At 43.2% G+C, this 17,039-nt stretch overlaps 1 protein-coding gene across 4 annotated transcripts in view; it reads right to left on the reverse strand.

Annotated features, from left to right (window-relative positions):
- Positions 1 to 315: 315 nt before the first annotated feature.
- The window catches only part of SENP5 (SUMO specific peptidase 5), a 48,029-nt gene continuing 31,305 nt past the window's right edge, over positions 316 to 17,039 (reverse strand). The window contains exons 7-10 of one of the 4 annotated variants that reach the window (XM_083363929.1): positions 10,928 to 11,065; positions 8,838 to 8,921; positions 1,312 to 1,362; positions 316 to 1,194 (exon numbers count right to left, since the gene is read on the reverse strand). In XM_083363929.1, coding sequence (XP_083220055.1) covers positions 1,084 to 1,194; positions 1,312 to 1,362; positions 8,838 to 8,921; positions 10,928 to 11,065 — 384 coding nt within the window. In that variant the 3' untranslated portion in view covers positions 316 to 1,083. Of the gene's footprint in view, positions 1,264 to 1,311; positions 1,363 to 7,224; positions 7,341 to 8,837; positions 8,922 to 10,927; positions 11,066 to 11,489; positions 11,549 to 17,039 lie in introns of those variants that run through there. The other 3 variants (XR_014492675.1, XM_083363928.1, XM_083363930.1) reach the window with 3 other exon arrangements.

Genomic DNA, 17,039 nt, shown 5'->3' on the forward strand with positions numbered 1-17,039 from the left:
GGGTAGGGAAAGGAAAGGTAGGTAGAGTAGGGCAAGGAAAGGCAAGATAGGGTAGAGTTGGGAAGGAAAGGTAGGGAAGGGTGGAGTAGGGTACGGAAAGGGCAGGGCAGGGCAAGGGAAGGGAACAGGAGTTAGCTAAGCAGCTTGATGATGAACCCAGATGAGAGTTTCTCAGCTGTGGCTGAGGAATTTGGGAGTTGAAATCCACACACCTAGAAGCTGCCAGGTTGAGAAAGTGACCCAGAAATCGCTTAAAAATGAGAGCAAATGTTAACATTTCTCTGTAACTCTACAAGCAAGACTGCCAAATCCAACTGAACGAGCATCTCCATTATTTTATTAGCGCTAAAAGTCTGTGGTACAAAGAATTCCTTCCAAATGGTATGAAGACTGTGATCTAGTACCACCACTTGGCAAATAAAAAATAAAATAAAATGACTAATTAGAATGGATTTTCACAAACTACATACAGAGTCCAGTTTCCAACTATCTTTCTTCCCAATTTAACGGGGAAGGGATTAGGAAGGAGAAATTTTTTGTTTTTGTTTTAAAAAGAAAAAGTTTCTGGATATTCTTTTCATGAAATTGGGATTTTCTTCTCTTTCCCTTTTTTTTGTACATTCAAAGATTATTGCATCAGAAAAATGGATCATGCACGTTTCATGTTTTCGGACAAAAAAACGTTTAACCTGTATTATTCTTGTCACTTCTAGCTACATTTCAAAGGTGCACCAATTCTACAGTTTTATACTTCTCTTTGATTTTAGTCGCATGCTTTGCCTATGTGCATGCGTTAGATAATAAATATTAAATACAGGAAAGAACATTAGAAAAAGAAAAAGAAAAAACCATGACGTTGGGAATATTTTGCGGCAGGTTCACTGGGTAATGGTACAGGTTGAAAGAAGAAGAAAAAAAAAATGCTTGAGGTAATTCTGTTGGCTATAACCACTCCACCAAGACTTGTTTTGAAATTCACGGAAGTTTCTGTCTTCTCAGAAAATTCAAGTACACAAATACCAGCTGGGACTCTTCACAAAATACCAAAGGCTGTTTTTCTTTTTTTTTTTTTTTCTTTTTCTATTAGTCTATTAGCCGGCATTCACAGAGTTCCTTGTAAATCCTTTTTCGCACTCTGGGCATGTCCTCTTGGGAGAATTGAAAGGATTGGTCTAAGGCGAGGCACTTGCAGTACTGCGGGGGAAAAAACCAAGAAGGAACATATCTTAGAAACAGGGACGAAAAACAACGTTCCAGCGGATTCTGAAAAAAAGAGAAAGGCCGGTAATTTTTGAAAAGGTACTGCCTTACCTGGAGTACAAAAACTCCACAGTCGCTGTCATTTTTCTGTTGTGGAATGCACTGGAAAACCACATAAATAAAACAAGAATTTAACACAAATAGGCAGACTGGGTTCCAAGGAGCTGATTTGCATTCTGCAATGGCTCGTTTCCAGATCATCAACTTGCAACCAACGTAACTTGATGCTCGAAAGGAAAATGCCCAAAGGAAGCCCACGCTGGCAAAAAACACCCCTAACCTCTAATTATGGTATCTCAACACTTTGCCAACCATTTTGCTTTCGGAAAGATCCAATTGGTGTCACCCATTTAAGAGAACCAGGTAGCAAATAATAAAAAAAGATCTCTCCCTCCAGAGCCTGGAGATCACTGAGAAGTCTTGCCGGCTAGACCGGACCAGGGCTCTTCCTGGCTGGGGAATTCTGGGAGCTGAAGTCCACAAGTCTTAAAAGTTGCCAAGTTTGAAGAGCCCTAGACTAGACCATGCTGAGCTAGGGAGGATGTCGGGAAACATTCCGATTGGCCCAAATCTTTATAGAGGGAGGGTCAAGATTCTAAATGTAGAGTTTCGTGACTTTCACTGTTAATGGGCAGCAAAGAAATAAGTTAAGAGTAGATAAGGCAAGTCTCCTTATCTAAATTTCCCGGGGCATCCTGATGAGAAAGCCGCTGGGATAGATGCTCCAAATCAGGGGTCTTCAAACTTGGCCCTTTTATGACTTGTGGACTTCAACTCCCAGAATTCCTCAGCCAGCGAGCCTGGCTGAGGAATTCTGGGAGTTGAAGTCCACAAGTCATAAAAAGGCCAAGTTTGAAGACCCCTGCTCCAAATGTTGCTCAGTGCTCCATCCTGTTTCCTCCTGTTCACATGACCTAAGAAGGCATATGCAACCCGCCATCTCCTGCCCCTTGGAAACTTTTTCTGCAGAAATATAGCCGGAGAGGTAACATAAAGGTGCTGCCCACATTTTCAGAACTGCCTTCACAGCAAAATTCCCAGCATCCTGTCGGCATTACCACTGGCTGAGGTTCCTGAGTCCAAATCAAATTGAAGTGCTACCATTTCAGGATTAAGAAAAAAAAAGTTGAAGCGTTTTTGTAACACGGGCGGACTTCAACTCCCAGAATTCTCCAGCCAGAACTTCATGAAGGGACTTTTCCATTTTGTCTCTTTTGAGAGCACAAGTGCGGCCCGAAGGATTATGCAGGATGGAAGTTCTCCACTAAACGTTTTTACTCTCAAAAGAGGTTGCGTGAAAAGATCCCTTCCGAAATCGAAGCAGGATTTCCTTGCTTGGGTTTTGTGATGAACCATTTTCAGCCATTCCCCAGGAATCAAAGGGTGTCATCTGGGCAGGTGGCAGCAGCTTGTGGCCTTCACTGCCGGCTTCCCCATTGATTTTCTGGGGAAGCCAGCAGGACAGATTACACATGGTGATCACATGGGATGCTTGGCCACTCACCATAACCGCAAATGGGTTGTCAAGCGCCCAGAACACATTCACATGACTGCAGGGGCACTGAAACAGTCATAGGTTCAGGCGCAGGATATAAGTATCGTTATTCAGTACTGTTGTAATTTTGAATGGTTGCTGAACGAATGGTCGTTAAGCGAGGACTACATGCACTCTCACTCGGAATTGTGCAAATGAGAGTGAGAAAGGGACATTGTTTTAAAAAAGAGGTGGCGATGCTGTTTTTCTTTTAGGGATAATACTTTCCCTGATGTGATCCAACCCAAAGGATGTGGTGGCAGCTTGAGTTCAATCACAAGGTTGCAAGGTCTCTCTGCTCAAAAATATGGTAGATTTTTATGTGGATTTGGCCATGTAAGTAAACACCCATGTATTTTGTAATAGAAAATAAATTCCACCTCTCAACCACATGCCAAAATTTTAATAACCAAGATAGGGCAGCTTCTTTCCAATTATTTTAAGTAAATATTTGAATACTGCTATCTCCTTTACACAGGCTCAATTTATTCCGAGATGCACATACATGCCCAAACACACTAGTTCAAGGAAACATTTACTCCTCACCTTCTCTTCACAGAACACAGATTTTTACAGTTTAGTAGCTTTAACGTATTTGGGCATCATTAAGGCATTTTTTTAAAAGCGAGATTGCCCATTTGACCAATACAGACTTACTAGACCCTATGAAAGCATCTTAACAATGTACTGGCTGTGAGGAAAGAGGGATAACTAGGAGATGTGTGTTAAGAAGTTTGCTTTACAGGACACCATTCAATAAACTGTCATCAACAGAATGAGAGCAGTAATTTAGATGACTTTTATGGGGAATTCAATAAATTGCAATGTCTACGAAAAATTGAGGCCACCCCTTACTTCAAAAACCTGCTTCCTGAATAATGAGTAACATCCTAACTAAGTTCTATATTAGTACATCCCAGGATCCTAATTTCTGCTGGAGGCAATCCTCCAAATGTTTATGTTGTAAAGAAAATAATGATTATTTAGGTTGGCCTTTTTCCATTCACTGATATATTATTATTTTCTCTAAGACGTGATTGCCTTTATCTTTAAAGCTGGGGTACCCAAGCTTTTTTGGGTGAACCGGAACTCCGGTATTCTCCAAACACTGATCACAGTGGATACAACACATTTCAGAAAACAATGATTTTGGAATGGGATTCCCTATCGTGACCTCCACATCTCTTGAATTTTTTTTCCTACGATAGGGACAGTTCTCAACGAACAGCTGGGCAGCAGCTTCTCACCAATTCTTATTTTTGGTGCTTTTGATAATGTGCTTATTTATGGGTTCAGAGCCATTTTTGTAACAATGACGCTAACAACTGGTGATTATCTTCTTCAGCACCCCTATTTCTTTTGTTCAAAGGGTATCTCTGTTGTTGTTGTTGTTCAGTCACTTAAGAGTTGTGTCCAACTCTTTGTGACCCCATAGCAGCCAGATCCCCCTGTCCTCCACTGCCTCCCGAGGCTTGCCCAAGTCCATGTTCGTTACGTCAATGACACCATCTGACCATCTCACTCTCTGCCGTCCCCTTCTCCTTTTGCCTCCCATCTTTCCCAACATCAAGGCCTTTCCCAATGAGTCTTCTCCTCTCAGTTGGTGGCCAAATTATTTGAGCTTCAGCTTCAGGATCTGTCCTTCCAAAGAACCGCCAAGATTGATTTCCTTTAGGATTGACTGATTGGATCTCCTTGCAGTCCAAGAGACCAGAGAGTATATAAAAGACATTAAATCAAGACAACTCAAGGAGCCTGAGTTGGACCAAACGAGGAGACCCCAAGGGCTTTGTTGGTGATGCTCCTGTGAGCTGCAAACATGCAGAGCTTCAATTATGCCTAACTTCTGTACAGTAACTAGCATTCTGCAAACCCAAGCAGTTTGTTTTAGGCAGGACACCTGACAAGTGGGATTGTACTATCCAACTTCATCAACCCATCCAGTCTATGCTGGCTTCTCCTAACAGCCACAACTTTATTGTCACTTTGAATGTACACCAATTGGTATACATCAAAATGAAATTTCGTTGCACACAGCTCACCACCTCCAATGTATACTCCTTGTACGTGGCCAGCTCAAGTTTCAGATCGCCCATTTTAATCTCTAGGGAGCGAACGATGGCAAACAGGACGGATGGAAACGGAGCACCATGTGGATTAGCACTCAAATTAGCTTGTATTCCTGCACGACAACCTCGCCTCCTTTCCTTTTTCTCATCCTGCCTCTTCCACCTTTTCCTTAAAGAGGCCTCACTTCTTTTCGCCCCTGGAGCACGCTGCTGCTGCTGCTGTCTCCACCTCCTCCAAAAGCCTCTCTCTCTTCCTTCGCTCCATAAGCCCCGGGACCTCTCCTCCTTGGCCTCCTTTGGAAACAGCCCTGACTTGCAACAGAATTCGTGGCTGGGCCAGCAGTCAGATCCTGCTGCCGGCAAAACAATTTCAAACAGCGCCAACGACTTTTGACGGCCTCACCAACAGTTCCGAAACAGCTAGAAACTTGCCACGCCAGCAAAGATTGTCGGTCGTTATGTTACCTTAGTTCCACCACGTTGCTCAAACACATCAAAACCTTCCCGATCATGTGGCCTATACTCCTTATATCCCTCCCAAAAGCTTTTCACATAAAATACCATCTGATATTCCTGAGGTCAAGACATGTCCTAGAATATCCTCTCCCCCATTCACAAAAGGACTGGGTCACTGATGAGGACAGGGCACAACTGGAAAATCATTCTTAGGATCATAGGAGGCTCGCTTCCTGGTATGCAGGATGCTGCTTGTAAGCGCTATGTGCTTAGAGCTCAAAGCATCATTAGAGACCCCAGACACCCACTTTACAATCTGTTCCTGTTGCTCCCCTCCAGGAGGTGGTTTCGAACTATTTCTAGCAGGACTGCCCGGTTCTGTAACAGCTTTGTTCCCTATACGTCTGGTAAACTCGCAAGATTCGTTTTTCTCGCCATGCGCATGCATACATGACCCGAACTAGACTTTTGCTTCCCTGTGTCATATAATATATGTGGGTATATGCATGATTCTGTGTTTATTTATTTATTTTTGTCGTATTTATGTAGTGTATATCGGAGGTGGTGACCCTTTGAGAGCTGTATGCAACAAAACTTCACTTTAATGTATGCCGATTAGTGTACATTCAAAGCGACAATAAAGTTATTATTCTATTATTCTTAGAATAGGATAGAGCTGGAAGGGACCTTGGCGGTCTTCTAGTCTAGCCCCCTGCTCAAGCAGGAGAACCTATACCAGGGGTGTCAAACTCAATTTCATTGAGGGCCGGATAAGCATTGCAGTTGCCCTCAAGGGGCAGGGTGGGTATGGCCAGGGTGGGCGTGGCCAGCTCTACATCGTTCGCATCAAGGGTGCCTATGGGGGCCTGAGCAGGAGTGGGGCAGATCTGAGGGTCTCTGGCGGAAGGAGGGTCTCTGGGCCAGGGCCAGGGCAGTGGAGGCCGTTCCCTCACTGTTTCCAGGATGGCTTCACGGGCCACATGAAACCACTTTGCGGGCCAGATCTGGCCCCCGGGCCTTGTGTTTGACATGTCTGACCTATACCATCTCAGACAAGTGACTGTCTGGCCTCTTCTTAAAGACCTCTAATGGTGGAGCACCCACGATTTCTGGGGGCAAGCTGTTCCACTGGTTAATTGTCCTCACTGTCAGGAAGTTTCTCCTTAATTCCAGGTTGCTTCTCTTTTTGATCAGTTTCCAACCATTGTTTCTTGTCCTGCCCTCTGGTGCTTTGGAAAATAGTTTGACACCCTCTTCTTTGTGGCAGCCCCTCAGACACTGGAACACTGCTATCATGTCTCCCCTGTTTCTTCTTTTCTTTAGACTAGCCAAACCCAAGTCCCAAAGACGTTCTTCCTATGTTTTAGTCTCCAGGCCTTTGATCATCTTAGTTGCTCTTCTCTGAAGGTTTTCCATCCCATTCATTCTTAGACAGCCAGAAAGCTGCAAGGCATCTCACTAAGAAACCAGCTAATGTTCATTGAACCACTTTATTATTTCCAAAGCTACTGCAAGATGTAGGTATGCAAGTGTCAAAACCCCTCGCTTTCCTTTCATGCAAATTCTTTCCCTTTTACAACTAGTCCCCGAATTACAACTGTTTGTTTTAAATGACTCTTTGAAGCTACAACAGCACTGGAAAAAGTGACTTATGATCACTTTTCACACTCAGTCATGTGATCAGCATTCAAACACTTGGCAACTGGCTCATATTTATGACAGTTGCAGTGTCCTGGGGTCAGGTGATCACCTTGTGCAAACCTCTTGACAAGCAAAGTCAAATGGGAATCCAGATTCACTTAACAACCGTGTTACCAACTTAACAACTGCAGTGATTCACTTAACAACAGTGGCAAGAAAGGTCGTAAAATGGGTCAAAACTCACTGAACAAATGTCTCACTTACCAGCAGAAATTTTGGACTCAATTGTGGTCGTAAGTCGAGGACTACCTGTATTCCACTGGGACTATCTTTGAGTGTCAAATGGGTATTGTACTGGACCAATCTGGCAGCTTGATGCCCTACAGGAAAAAGTCACATCCCCCACCTTTCAAACTATCCCTTCAACCCCCTTCCTAATAAGATACATATCTCTGAGTCATACTATGCAGAAACCTTTCCCAACCAGGTACCCCTCAAATAAATTTGGGGGGGCGTGGGGAGTAACTCTCATATCTGGCTAGAAATTCTGACTTTTGCTTCCAACTTATAGGGAGGGACACCCAACCAAGCAAACGAGATGTGTACTGCTCCTTGCAAGCAACGAACATAAAATTAAACCAACCCGCAAATTTAGAGATATCCTGAACAGGCTACATAGTCTGATTTGTATTCAATCCATCTTTATAATTATAGGGAATTAGCGTAACAATGCTATGGTTAAGCAGCAGCTAAGCTGTACTTTGCAGGCAGACAAGCATTTTTCTAAAGAGAAGATCTGGTAGGCAGGTTACGCTCCGATTCCATGATGGTTATGTTTTTGGCAGCTGAGCGCAGCTTCAAGCTACTGAAACGTTCTAATTTTCATTTTTCTGTTTGACGTTACAGACAGAGCTCCACTTTTAAATGATAAGATTATTGGAGGGAGGGGGAAGCCTGGTGATGGAACATCTGGTTGGAAATTCTGGGGCTGAAATTCAGACATCTGGAAGTTGCCCAGATGAGAGCAACCTCCCTCTAGTCTTGCACTCACAAGGTGAGTATCCGGAAGGTGCCTGGTCTAGAGTAGGAATGGGCCATCAGTAGCCCCGGGACTGATTACAGACACCATTTCCCACCCCCCAGGTATTGAAATCCTTCTCTAATTAAAACTCCACGGTTCTCCGCCATTCGATCCGAGGAAGTTATGAAAAAATACGGCACTGGTAGTCCTTGACTTACAAGAGTTCGTTTAGTGACCGCTTGAAGTTACAACAGCGCTGGAAAACAGTGACTTCGACCGTTTTGCAGCATCCTCAGGGTCACGTCATCAAAATTCGGACGCTTGGCAACCGGCTCACATTTATGGCAGTTGCTGTGTCCTGGGGGGGGGGGTGTGTCACGTGATCACCTTGTGTGAACCTCTGATTGAGCAAAGTCAATGGGGAAGCCAGATTCGCTTAACAACCTTGTTACTAACTCAACCACTGCAGTGAGGCACTTAACAGCTGGGGCAAGGAAGGTGGTAAAGCGAGGCAAAATTCATTTAGCAACCCTCTCCCTTCGCAAAAGGAATCTTGGGTCAATGGTTCTCATAAGTCGGGGGTTACCGGTACGTGCCCTAAAGAAGACCCAGCACGGTAAAAATTAGTTCCAACGTTGCTGGGAAGGGGGAACCTTAACATCTACCTCCCCCACCCCAGCTTCCCTTTTCAACCTGCCCAGTGAGGCCTATTCCCTGACCCCACACTGCCGTTGTCCAATGCAGCTCTCCCAATTGTTCATTCCTGCTCTCAATGCAAAGCCTTCATTTTAGACAAAGTCAACCCTTCCGCCAGGTATTACCACAAAAATACCTTGCCTGCAAGAACAGCACTTACCTTTGTAACAGCCGTCTGCCAACCCTGAAGGAAATCAGGGTAATTCTTTTCTTTAGCTTCTGTCAGCAAGTATTTCCGTATGTTCTTTTAGGGGGGAAATATAGATATATATATATACATATATGAGAGGAGGAATATGAATTAAAGCCCGTTTGGCTCGGCCGTACATTTCTTAAACAAGCACTTCCCCACACCTTGGGCCCTCTGAGAGTCAGTGGGATACAATGAAAAGCGTTTGGCTTGAAACAGAAAGCTCCCTTAATGGCCCTGATTTAAAAACATCCTGGGTTAAATCTTGCCGGAATCATTAGCTTTCAATGTAATTAACCTCGCGGGGTTTTAATTCATTTTATCTTTGCAACAAATCTGTCTATGTAGTCTGAAAGGAGGAGGATCAATGACGGACACCAATTGCAAGTTACTTAAAGACAGCTTTTAAGAATGGGCAGGCACCTTCGCTTCCCAAAATTTTTTAACTATGTTGGTTCTTGGGCCAAAAATGGCTGGGACCATTGAGACTTCCAATCACAGTAAATTTGGAGAATACTAGATTGGTAAAAGATATTAAGAACGGAGGAAAAAGTAAGAAGTGTAGCCCAGTTAGAATTAACAATATATGGCCAAGGATACAGGCAAGATCCATTGTATATTTTGTAAATAACATAGTCTAGGTCAGGGGTAGGCAACCTCGGCTCTTTTATGACTCATGGACTTCAACTCCCAGAATAGCTGACTCAGGAATTCTGGGAGTTGAAGTCCATGAGTCATAAAAGAGCTGAGGTTGCCTACCCCTGGTCTAGGTGAAAACTTATCGATGATGGCTCCAGCCAAATTGTAAGAAAGAGATTTTAGACTACTCAAGTGCAGGGAGTCCTCGACTTACGACCACAACTGAGCCCAACATTTCCGTTGCTAAGCGAGACTTTTGTTAAGAGGGTTTTGCCCCATTTTACCATCTTGCCACAGTTGTTAAGTCAAGGTGGCTTTCCCACTGACTTTGTTTGTCAGAAGGTCGCAAAAGGAGATGGCATGATCCCAAGGTAACTGCAACCGTCATAATTTGAGCCAGTTGCCAAGCACCCAAATTTTTGATCATGTAACCACGGGGGATGCTGCAATGATCATAAGTGTGAAAAACGGTCATAAGTCACTTTTTAGTGCCGTTGTAATTTTGAACAGTCACTAAATAAATGTTTGTAAGTCAAGGACTACCTGACTACCCGTAACAGGTGGCCTGGCATAGACATAAGACAAAAATTCAAACAATTGTGGCATGGAGTTTGGTATTTAGATGCTACAATGCCTTATCATTTCCCCAAGTTCAACAACCTAATGCAGAGGTCCCTAACCTTTTGGGCACCAGGGACCAGTTCCGTGGAGAGAGGGTTTTCCACAGACCAGAGGGTGCGTGGCTTTTGTGTGCGCTGCCTGCATCCCAAGGATGGGGCTTTGTTTGTTTATGCGGACCGGTTGCTGGCACGCCGCAACCCATTACTTGTCCCTGATCTAATGGCTGCAACAATACCCAAAGTATTAACCAACTGATGCTCTATCCCAGTGACGGCGAACCTTTTAGAGACCGAGTGCCCAAACTGCAACCCAAAACCCACTTATGTATCATCGGGTGCTGGGTGGGCGTGGCCCTTTGGGTGGGCGTGGCCCACTGGGTGGGCGTGGCTGCAGTGGTAACGGCAGACTGGGTGGGACTAAAAAGTTCAATCAACCAATTCCAACTTTGCGAGATCTTTTTTTCCCCGCGAGTTGAAATTGATTGATTGATTGAACCTTTTTTTTTCTTGCACACGGCGGTGGAGGCCTAAAGCGAAAAGGTTTTATAAAAACCAGCTGAAGGCCTAGGACTGGGGCGATGGTGCGGGTGCCCACAGAAAAGGCTGTGCGTGCCACCTTTGGCACCTGTGCCATAGGTTGGCCACCACGGCTCTATCCCTTTAAAAAAAGAGGGCTGGAGTTTTGTGAACCGGAATGACTGTGCTACACTGAGGGCAGCTCTACCCAGGGGACGACCAAGCTCCTTGGGGTATGGAAAGATGGGGGTCACGTTTTATTAGAAGAGCCTCAGTTTCTCTTACCTCCACGCAGAACTTAAAATGAATGCCTTGAGAGTCATAAAATGAAATAATTCGGTTAGGGAGATTCACAGTAATTAAGGACCAGTGAACTTCCAGATGAATAGGAATTAATAAGAGGGTCTTTTTGAAGAGGTCGACCTGAAAAGAAAAAAAAAAGGTGCAGGTCATCCATCACCTGCAGCTAGCGATACATCACCTGCTCACAATGCTGAATGCATCATTAATTCCCACAGAACCATAAAGAAAAGTGCCAGAATCCCAACAGGGGCCCTCCCTGGATACAATAAGACAAAGAGACAGAGGAAATGCAAAGTACGCTGCCTGCCAATTTCACACAAACACACCTTGCCTCCTTCCTCTTTACCTGGGCTGAGGAATTACTGCCTTCCAAACCAGAGGTTGGAATCTCCATCAACTTAATAAGCTTCCCGAGCTTTACATGGCAGGCCGAAGGAGCCGCACAGCCTTTCTTGGGGGAGAATTTCCAAAGTTTGAAATGTGTTATCTGCGAGGCTCATTTTGGCCCTTCACGTACAGACCGTCCCCGTTTCTGATTCTCAGGACATTAACATTTTGCATCCCTGCTCTGAGGATGTTGAATGGCAACTGGCATCAGCACCACTGTCAGGAGTAACGAAACGTTAAGAGCCTAAAATCTAGACAAAGCTCCCTTCTTGTCTTGTGCTCCTTTAAGTTACCATGAGGAATTGGTAATTTCCAGTTGGTCTGGAAATCCTGCGTAGCCATGATTCCAAGATTGGCTAATTTCTGACAAAGGCTAGTCTATTTTATTAGAGACAGAAAGGTGGAACTTGTAACCCTGGGAGCCTGTGTGTGTGTGTGTGTGTCTTGTTTGTTTGTTTTGCTTGCACGTGACTTTAGGACCAAGGTGTTAAAACCAGGAGCCTGGCTTGCAGCTCAAAGCAACCTTTACATCCTCAAGCTGAGTTCTATCTGCAACTTTACAGAGATCCTGCCAAGAGAATTTTCCATTCTCCACCCAAAGCTGCATTCAAACCTGAGCTCCGCAAGGCAGGGGCTGTAAAAAGGGGGAATGCAAGGGTTGAGGCACAATTTACTTCCCCACAGAAAAAAATTAATAACCCCAAGCTTATTTCTTAAGGCAGCAGTGGCTACACAAAAGAATGCTACCGATATCATTTCGGGCAGCAGTTCCACATGGATAGTGGCGCCTCTCTCCCCTTCCCACGCCAAGAGGCAGAAGAGTTCCCTGGACTGCAGGGCACAACTCTTTTGCCAAAGGCGACTGCGGCTTTGATGACGATCCCAACCTCTCGAAAAGAGCACCAGCTGCACGCAGGCTGCCCCAGATTCTAGCCATACCCCTGATCCGGACAAACCTTAAGCAGGCCAGCAAAGCTGTAATGCAGATGACTGAAGGCCAGGTTTAGAGGATAAGCAACATCTGAGAATCTGAAAGAATGCCGAGCAAGCATCAAGAAGTACTTTGCAATGCACAGGAGCATGGACAAGGCCATCTCCCTTGCAGCTGCGGGTACGATGATGAGCTGCAGACAGGCGCTAGGTTTGTGCTGCCACCACGTGTCCCAACTTATCTCCCAAGTCAGGTCAAAAACAGTGCCTAACTTGTAAACATACTAGTGTGTGTGTGTGTGTGTGTGTGTGTGTGTGTGTGTGTGTGTGTAGTGGGGGATCCTTGTTGCTCTCTGAGCTTGGTTGTTTTTCTGCAGAGGTTTCATTACCAAGCTAGGTAACATCGTCAGGGCTGGAAGGGAATGGCGAGCAAAACCCCACTCCTGTCCAGGCACTGATGAATGTTACCTTGTTGGGTAATGAAAACTCTGCAAGAAAACCACCAAGCTCAGAAAGCACCAAGGATATCTCACAGTTGAACCCCAAGCTAGAAATATTTTCTTCTATTGGTTAAAAAAAAATACTAGTAGAGGACAAGTTCCAAGAACCTTGGCTCTCTGTACTATCTTTCTCTTTTCCATTCTAACCATCATGGTCAAGGATATGGTCTGAACGGAGGAGGACTTTTGAACTCAGGCTGATGGTAGTAGCCTCCTGCCTCTTTCTGGCCTTGATGAAATAAGAGGCGTTTAAGAAGGCCTCCTTGGATATCTGAAGATGGGGGCTTTTTACAAGGAGACAGTGGAAAAAAGCAGAATACCAACAGTCGTTGGGAAAAGAAAGGGCAGAGAGAACACACGGCAGTCTGAACACGTCTTTCTTCAGAATATCCCTGACAAAAGGTCATTAGGGAACGAATCAAGAAAAGTCACACAACACATTTCTTTTTTCCTGTACGCTTTTTAGAATTCCAGTTGGTTAGACACAGTTCGTTGGGAAAGGCAGAGAGCAAACACACAAGAGGTCAATGAGAGACCCTTGCTGAAACAGCCTGTTGTTCTGGGTCAATGGTAACTTTTAAAGCTGTTTTTTAGATTTATATCCTGCCTCTCCCCCAGGAAAGACAAGCAGTGAATACAGTGTTCTCAAGAGTTTTTTCACCACCACAACCTTGTGAGGTACGCTGGGCCGAGTGTGACTTGGCTAGCAGCAAGTCCCCTGAGGAAATTTCCAGAAATTTCCATGGCTGAGGGAGTACTTGAACCCAGGGCTCCTCAATCATCACCCAACTGTTTACACATTCGTGGGGTCAAGCCACCAAACAGCAATTTAAACATTTCCAGCAGTTTAGTAGTATAATCAGTAAAAATGTTTGCTGAAATTTAGTGAAGTCATAAAAGAGGAATCTGGGCCTCAGATGGCAGAGGAGGGGGTAGGTTTTTTTTTTTAAAAAAATGTGTGCTGTCATTCACATTTTTTATTCCATTTTGCGTGATGACCTTGGCCAGTGAAATTCCTGGTAAAGGATAATAAAAAAACAACTGTCCTCGATTAATAAAAGAATGCATATCCTTGACCCAGTCATATGGGAGCCAATACTCCTTCTCAGCGGTCATTTATCTGACGCAATTACCCAAATAAATCAGAGCTTTTAATCTGTTAAAAAAAACGGTGAAAAAAAATCTTCCTGTAGTGACTTATTCAAAATCAGAACTATTAGACAGCATACAATGTGAGGGTGTTAAGTATAAAATTAGCATTTTTATGCAAGGTGTTCAAGACAGAGAAATGCCCATCAGTTCACGATGTTAAAGGCCGAAGTAACTCTTTTAATTCTGCAACCCAACCCACTATAGTGAAGATCTGGTAGGTGCCTAGGAGAGATAGAAAATGTCCTAGGCAAGTGGAGAGGAGAAACATATTTACAAACAAAGCAAATATTTGAATAAATGTTAGATTTATTTTCCATTTATGGATGAAGCTTTAATTAATCCAAAATGCAGGCTCCTGTTTATTAGCTGGCACTGAGCACCCTGAACATATTGTGAGTTTGGAAGGAGGCAAAACCAGGAAAGAATTCTGAAACAAGCCAAAAGGACGTATGCTAAACAGTCTTCAGAAGACACAATGAAAACTCGAAACAAGAGTTCTGATTTCTTTGCGATTATCAAGGAACAAAACTCTTGGCAAAACCTTAAGAAGGATGTGGAGAAGGAGGAAGATACAGAAATGGCAGAACATCCAACTTTTCGCCACCAGCATCTGCCATCTTGTCTCTAAAGAATTAACACTGTGACGTTACCAAAAGGGAAGGATCAAGTCACCTCACTATAGAGTGGACGGAATAATCGCAGAAGAAGCCGGTGAAGAAATGAAATCATTTACAGAATTTCTCAATCAGAATCCAATGTTCTACACCTCTACATTAACCCACGTTTGGGCCTGGGGCCTAAATCCTAAGCAGAAAAGAAACAAAAGCAGGAGCCACTTAGGGAAAAAGGACCACATCGTGATGATGGGCAATTCCCTGCTAATAGGATCCAAGGAAGTTGTGTGCAGCCACAATACATCATCATGACAAGTGTGTTGTCTTCCAGGTGCCAATCTCTATAGAGCTGAACAAAGAGGTTACCAAGATTATTCAATGACTACGGAGATTCTCGATCAGCCAGGTCACGGTTGCCCCAAAGGTGCTTTTCAAAAGTCAACTGGACCTACCTAATTTTTTTTTTCCTGAAAATGTTTCGCTTCTCATCCAAGAAGATTCTTGACTTACTTTCCTGGTTCCCCCCCCCGCCCCCCAAAAAACCTATGAACGTTCAATTGACTTTTGAAAAGCACTTTGGGAAAAGATTCTTCAAGGTTCTTTTCCTTTTAATTCATGTGGAAATGTACAGCACAAGGATCTTCAAACTTGGCAACTTTTAAGACTTGTGAACTTGAGATAAAGATTTGTGCAAGAGCTATTTCTGACCATAGCCCAGTATGGTTAGAGATTAATAAGGATAACAGAGATAGGCGCTCGTGGCGCGTAAATGACAATTTGTTTAGAAACCAGGAAAATGTGGAAGAGTGTAAACAGCGAATGAAGGATTTTTTTGAAATTAATATGAATAAGGATACTTCTATGGATATGGTCTGGGATGCTAGCAAGGCCTATATGAGAGGAGTGTTGATATATATGAACAATAAATATAGACGTACGTTGGAAGCTAGAAGGAAACAATTGGAGAATGAAATTAAGGAAAAGGAGAATGCTTTGATTTTGAATCCATTGGATGTGAAGACGAAGGAGGCTATTAAGCTATTAAGAGGACAATTTGATAAATTAATGGCTGATCAAGTGGCAACCAATTTGAGGTTTGCCAGGCATAATACTTTTTGCAATGCTAATAAGCCAGGTAGATGGCTAGCTTATAGACTAAGGAAAAAGCAGAGGGCTTCTAATATAGACAAAATTGAACACAAGGGAAAAATGGTGTTTCAACAGGATTTTATTAAGGAAGCCTTCGTGGATTTTTATTCTAAATTATATGCTAAGGAGAAGATTAATGAAAAAGACATTGATGAATATTTGGAGAATGCTAGCATCCCGGTGCTTACACAAGTACAAAAAGAGGAGATTAATCAACTGATTACAGAAGAAGAAATATTTACAGTAATTAAGGAGTTGAAGGTAGACAAAGCGCCAGGTACAGATGGTTTGACTGCGGCCTACTATAAAAATTTACAATTAGAGATGGTTAAACCGTTAAAGGAATTGTTCCAGACAATCCAGAGAGGGGGAAAGGTGCCTCCATCTTGGAGAACTGCTTTTATCTCTTTGATTCCGAAGGAAGACCAAGATGTTACTCAAGTTAAAAACTATAGACCGATATCACTATTAAATACAGACTATAAGATATTTGCTAAGGTGTTGGCTAATAGATTGATGAGGGTTCTGCAACGGGTGATTCATGGGGATCAAACTGGGTTTATTAGTGGTAGGCAAATGAAAAATAATGTGAGGCATATAGTAGATGTGTTGGAATTTTTGGAAAGGAACAACCAGATCCCTGCGGCGCTAATTTTTTTAGATGCTGAAAAAGCTTTTGATCAATTGAATTGGCAATTTTTGATGAAAGTTTTAGACAAAATGAATTTTGGGGATAAATTTTTGCAACCAATCAGGGCATTATATCAAAAACAAACAGCCCGAATAATAGTTAACAATAGCCTGACAGAAGTATGTAATATTGAGAAGGGCACAAGGCAAGGGTGTCCGTTATCGCCCTTGTTATTTGTGTTAACATTGGAGATATTATTGGTAAAAATACGAAATTCGGAAAGAATTAAGGGTATACAGATTAGAGATCAGGATTATAGATTGAGAGCGTTCGCAGACGATCTGGTTGTTACAGTGACCCAGCCGGAGAGTTCTGTTGTGGACCTGATGGAGATAATAATGCAATATGGGAAGGTTTCTGGATTTAAAGTTAATGCACAGAAAACTAAAATTTTGGCTAAAAACATGACAGCATCGCAAAAGGCCCTTTTAGAAGGGTTAACTGGATTTGAGATTGTTAAAAGGGTTAAATATTTGGGGGTGTTTTTGTCGCCCTCTAATACAAAATTATATAAAAATAACTATGAAAAATTATGGGGAAAAATCCAAAAAGAATTGGAGAGTTGGGAAAAACTGCAATTGTCTTTGTTGGGGCGAATCGCAGCAGTAAAAATGAATGTCCTGCCTAAATTTTTATTTTTATTTCAAATGATACCGGTTCTTAAGAAAGAT

Source organism: Vipera ursinii (genome assembly GCF_947247035.1).
Source record: "Vipera ursinii genome assembly, chromosome: 5".
In the NCBI taxonomy this organism is placed as follows: domain Eukaryota; kingdom Metazoa; phylum Chordata; class Lepidosauria; order Squamata; family Viperidae; genus Vipera; species Vipera ursinii.